Genomic DNA, 6,059 nt, shown 5'->3' with positions numbered 1-6,059 from the left:
CAATCTCATGGTGAGCTAATATTGTGGTAACAGATAAATCTGTTTCTTCTTGGTAACGAACAGTGTCAGTGGGAGACAGCAAGGTGTAATAAGACTGTCAATGTGTGGCAGAATGACCAGGCAAATCCCCATACCTTCATAGTTTAGCCACCAATGAGATCAGGTGCTTCAGAAACATACTGCTCCAGAATCTCATGATGAGTCAATGAAATGGCTAAGAGGACACTGTACACCCTACCTAAGCATGTATGCCAGGCTCCTATGCTGTAGATGTATAGTGTATGAATGCAGGGTATTGTTAGTGTGGTAGGAATGAACGCACTGTGGAGTGCTATGAGCTGTAAAGGCTATTTTCAAGTAACTAGCTTGGAGTCTACTATTCCAACATGTACCAGAAGCCCAGTCCAGTTCTTAGCCTTCTTTTTACTCTCTCATGCTTCTGGTTCCTAAACCTGGACTAATGTTCTCTACTTATACGAGAGCTACCATTAGATTAGATTTCCACTATATTAACTTAATTCAGAAAAATTTGACACAAATTAAAAAAATCGAATATTTAGAAACCAGTTAGGGCCCAATCTTCCATTTATTAAATACACAGATACTATAATTACTTAGAATATTTGCAAATAAATCTGTGATACATTTTTATTGTATTTAGCCAAAACCACCAAAATGCTAATAAACTGAATTTAGTTATATTTAAAACATTTTCCACATAACAATATTACCTAATAGTTTTTCATATTTACAAACAGTTCATTATTCAAATACTTACAATTCTATTTTTATATATGATAAGTTTTAGAAGTATTACCTATAAGTACCTCATTCCTATCGACCTATCTATCCATCTACCTACCTATCTACCAAAATAAACTATTAGAAGTGACTGTTACAATGAGCAACGTTTCCCTTCCTAGACATTATAGAACAAAATATAAAAAGACAATTGGAGCTTCAAGTACTCTGCCAACTAAGGAGAGATGAGGGCCAGGCGCGGTGGCTCATGCCTGTAATCCCAGCACTTTGGGAGGCCGAGGTGGGCGGATCAAGAGGTCAAGAGATCAAGACCATCCTGGCCAACATGGTGAAACCTGTCTCTAGTAAAAATACAAAAATTAGCTGGGCGTGGTGGTGTGCGCCTATAGTCCCAACTACTTGGGAGGTTGAGGCAGAAGAATCGCTTGAACCCAGGAGGCAGGCAGAGGTTGCAGTGAGCCGAGATCGTGCCATTGCACTCCAGCCTGGGTGACAGAGCAAGACTCTGTCTCAAAAACAAAAACAAAAAAAAAAAGAGAGATGAATCCCATTATTAAATCTAACAACAATTTTATACTTAGGGTTTATTTAATTATTAGTTAATTTGTAAACTTCTCCACTTTATGAGGCAATAAAGTAGGTAGGGTTTGCCTGGCCCAAATGTTACCATGACATGTGCCTGGGGAAGCCATGGAAGGGTAGAGTGTGTCTGCTAGACAAAGGCCAGGAATTAACACAATACAGTTCATTTTTTAAACATAATTCTTAGGGATGTTGCTTAATGTTGCCCTGCTCTCTGTATTGGCAAGATACATATTATAACATAAAGATAAATAACTTAAATTATCTTACCTGGAAAGTACAAATGCTATCACTCTTCTGAGACTAGATATTTTGTGTCTAATTATAAAATTAAACAAGGATAAGGAGCTGCCATATCAAATAGACCAGCAGACTTCCTCTCTTCGTTCTTGCCTTGGGCTAAGAGACAAGACTCCTTATGTCAGAGATTCCACCCACAAGGATTTCACACAAAGGTGGTGTTTGATAATTGCTGCCTGCATCTTCCTTTGGGAAGGACTAAGTCCTTGTCTGTTCAGAGATTTTTTTCTATTAATATATTCAATAGGTTTACCACTTAAAAGAGAAACCTTTCATGTTTGCGAAGCACGGTAAATCCAAAGCTAGAATTAGTTGGAATTCTCCGGCTGTCCAAGGAAAGAAAGAAAGGAAAGCATGGCAAGATACAGGCATCAAGCAGATAAAATATGTTTACTCTGGGCTTTCTGAATTGGATTTGAGATCCTAGCATTTTAGAAAGCTGAGGCAGGAGGATCACTTGAGCCCAGGAATTTGAGGTTGCAGTGAGCTATGATCATGCTACTGCATTCCAGTCTGCGTGACAGAGAGAAACCCTATCTCCATTAAATAAATAAATAAATATTAGTTCTTGGGTTTCAACAGCAATTTCAAACAGTAAGGTATATACCTTACCTCCAAAGAGCCTCTCACAAAAAGATATTTTTCTAAATTACTCAGTTCTTTGAGTTCTTAGCAAGAAATGCATGTCTTGGAATCATCTCCGAAGAGAAAAAAGGAATAGAAGATTGAGGTAATAAGGGACCTAGAAAAACATTTCACTAGATACAGAAAACAATTAGCATCATCTCTTACATGGAAATATTTGAGATAAGTTGTATTTGTATTGAGTCCATCCTATTTAGGATGATATAAACATTATCTAAGAGTACAATCTCCCTGGATGGGAAATTAACTATCCTTCACAGACATTTCTATGAGAAAAATACAGCCTGAGTTTCAAACAGCAGACTGTGAGACACTTGGGAACCCAAACCATCTGTAAATTCAGGTTGTTGTAACATTCTAAAAGTTCCTTAACAAAAGTCAATTTCTTTGCAACTGTCATTAAAAAGTTCCTACATATGGATACATTTTCTTCATTTAAAAAAAGTTGATTTCCCATTGTAATCTGATCTAAATTTGATAGCAAAAAAATACACTTGAAATAATAATAATAAAATAATACACTTGAAATCTCAGTCTTTCTTGGTTTCATTATTCCCTAGTGTCATTACTCCCTCTAGAGGCAAAAAACATGAATCACCAACTCCAATTCTGGAAAGTTTTTGAAATAAACCAAAAACACAAATTAAAGAAAAAGTTAACTTTCTTTGTGAAAGTGTTAATGTAACTAGAAAAAGTGAATCAGCATAAATTGCATAATAAACAGTGATTTCCTCTCATTATTCAAGTACTCAAATGAGCCTGTCTACATTTAATATAACCTCCAGATACTTCCAGTTTTCTAAGAACAGTCAGTGAGTCAGGGACTACTCAAAAACACATTCTCTGGTAAGGAAACGTCCTGTATCTTTTACTGTACTTGTAACAGTTAAGACAGAAACTCATGGAAGTTTTTCAGTAATGGCTTACCTGGTCAATATCAGCATTTCTTGGAAGAAAATAAACAATATTATTAGTGATCTTCTTGGAAAGTCTGAAAATTTCAAAGGTGGACAGCAGTTAAGGAAAAATAATGAAAACAGCAGCTAATTTCTAATCAGAAAGAGGTATGTTTTACTTATCATAACTCAAATGTATTTCAAAATGTAACTAAAAAGCAAAAACTTAAACCCTTTAATGGAACCTAAAAGGGAATTACATACAAAATTTTGTAATTCAGCAAAATACTGTATCGATAATTCAAAGACTAATAGTTAAATCGATTTCAATTATCCTAGTGGTAGGTACTAGGCAAGAGTCAGAAATACAGATCCTTTCTCTGTCATTTCCTAATGATTGAAAAACAGAATAGGAAATACGAAAGCACAATACCACGTATTCCCAGTAAAGAATAAAGTAACCAGGGCCATCGTAGTCTACACTCTAAATTTTATTTTTTAATTTTTGATTTTATTTATTATTCTTGAGATAGAGTCTGGCTCTGCTTATTTATTTATTTTTGAGACAGGGTCTGGCTCTGCTGCCCAGGCTGGAGTAGAGTAGTGCAATCTCAGTTCACTGCAACCTCCTCCTGGGTTCAAGTGATCCTCCTGCCTCAGCCTCCTGAGTAGCTGGGACTACAGGATTATAGGCATGTGCCACCATGCCCAGCTAATTTACACTGTAAATTATTATTTTTTTTGAGGCAGAGTCTTGCTCTGTCACTCAGGCTGGAGTACAGTGGCAGGTTCAAGCGATTCTTCTGCCTCAGCTTCCTGAGTAGCTGAGATTACAGGCGCACACCATCATGCCCAGCTAATTTTTATATTTTTAGTAGAGACGGGGTTCAGCCGTGTTGTTCAGGCTGTCTTGAACTCCTGACCTCAAGTGATTTGCCTGCCTTGGCCTCCCAAAGTGCTGGGAGTACAAGCGTGAGCCACCACACCCCGGAGTACACTCTAAATTTTAACAGCAATTTAGAAATGTTTCCTGTTAAGAGTCAAACAGATGATTACTGTGGAGTGGCAGGTAGCAAAAGGGACAAATAACAAATGTTACTCCATGAAATAAGGTTTTGCTTTGACATCTTGGAAGAGTAACAGGAAAAATGGGAAGATATACAGCAAATTAGCCAGCATCAGTGTCAACTGAAGAGTTATAGAATGGTTACCGAAAAACTCCAGGGATATTATTTGAGGAAATTCCCAATTCACAAGACAATAAGTCCAATCTTTGTGTTCTAGTCTTTGTTTTATAATGGTAAAATCGAACAGCAAGCAAGGGAAACATGACCTCATATTTGTCATCACTTTTGGAGATCGACCCCCACATAATTTTTACATACCTGCTTTTTATGTAAAATAAACTAGAATTTACCAAATGCTGTTAGGTAATATTCTGTCTCTTCACTAATTTCTCTCTTTTTTTTTGAGATGGAGTCTCGCCCTGTCGCCTAGACTGGAGTGCAGTGGCGCAATCTCAGCTCACCGGAACCTCAGCCTCCCAGGTCCAAGCGATTCTCCTGCCTCAGCCTCCTGAGTTGCTGGGAGTACAGGTGCGTGCCACCATGCCTGGCTATTTTTTTGTTATTTTTAGTAGAGACGGGGTTTCACCGTGTTAGCCAGGATGGTCTTGATCTCCTGACCTCGTGATCCACCTGCCTCGGCCTCCCAAAGTGCTGAGATTACAGGCGTGAGCCACTGTGCCTGGCCAATCTCTCTCTCTCTTTTGAGACAGAGTCCTGCTCTGTTCCCTAGGGTGGAGTGCAGTGGCACGATCTCAGGTCACTGCAACCTCTGCCTCCTGAGTTCAAGTGATTCTTGTGCTTTGGCCTCCCGAGTAGCTGGATTACACGCACGTGCCACCACGCTCGGCTAATTTTTGTATTTTCAGTAGAGACGGGGTTTCATCATGTTGGCCAGGCTGGTCTCGAACTCCTGACCTCAGGTGATCCACCTGCCTCAGCCTCCCAATGTGCCAGGATTACAAATGTGAGCCACCCCGTCCACCCTCCCACACTCCCTGTTTCTCTCACTCTCATGCTCCTTTCTCTCCACAATCACTGTTTCAGTAAACTCTTAAGACTTCCAAAGGATATCCATCAGGAGACATCATCGTCCTAATGTCAAAGGTCTCTGCAGTGGCATAGTCTGGCCCTCCCCAAGGCGGGCTGAGGAACACAACATCAGCCTTTAAACAAGCAGCCAGCAGCAAGAAATCTCCACAGATGAACTCTATCTTATCTGCTATACCATAAACTTCTGCATTATTACGAGCAAGGGCAATCTTAACAGGATCGATATCAATGGCAATCACTAAAAATGGGAAAAGAAAAAAATGAGTTAATTGACACTGATTATTACTTATATAAGATAGTTTATCTTTTGAATAGTCTGTCATCTTCTGTATAAGAACTCTTTTTAAAGAGGAGGAGACATTTGGCCACATATACCCAATATATAGACTTCCGTTTAAATTTTTGATTTAAATTAGAAAGATTCACTTGTGTTGTACCAAGAAAATGGGACTGAAGGTCTTGGCTTTCTTGTCTCATTCTACAGCTTTTCCTAAGCAAGTGGTAATACCTGCCACAAAATATCTACTGAGTGCCAAATATGTGGCCACCACTGTGCTGTGCTACAGCCTGAGCAGGAAACACTTGAAAAGGTCACTGTATGGACAGCCTATAATGCTAGGTTTTGAAAAAGACAAACTTCCTCAAAATGTAGCAATGCCCAAATGAACACAAATTCGACAACTTCTAAGGAAAACCAAAATAAAACACATTTTTACAAACTTATATAGCCAAGTGATGAAGAAGAAGTGTAAAAACA

The 6,059-nt window shown here is 38.7% G+C and overlaps 1 protein-coding gene across 1 annotated transcript in view; it reads right to left on the bottom strand.

Moving 5' to 3' along the window:
- TGS1 (trimethylguanosine synthase 1) overlaps nucleotides 1–6,059 on the bottom strand; it is a 63,444-nt gene that overhangs the window by 7,319 nt on the left and 50,066 nt on the right. The window contains exons 11-12 of the mRNA XM_011997559.1: nucleotides 5,324–5,540; nucleotides 3,217–3,295 (exon numbers count right to left, since the gene is read on the bottom strand). Of these exons, the coding sequence (XP_011852949.1) occupies nucleotides 3,217–3,295; nucleotides 5,324–5,540 (296 nt within the window). The remainder of the gene's footprint in view (nucleotides 1–3,216; nucleotides 3,296–5,323; nucleotides 5,541–6,059) is intronic.

The sequence above is a fragment of the Mandrillus leucophaeus genome, unplaced genomic scaffold (assembly GCF_000951045.1).
Source record: "Mandrillus leucophaeus isolate KB7577 unplaced genomic scaffold, Mleu.le_1.0 Scaffold542, whole genome shotgun sequence".
Lineage (NCBI taxonomy): Eukaryota > Metazoa > Chordata > Mammalia > Primates > Cercopithecidae > Mandrillus > Mandrillus leucophaeus.
Note: the sequence above shows the minus strand (reverse complement) of the source record. Positions and strands in the feature narration are given on the sequence as shown.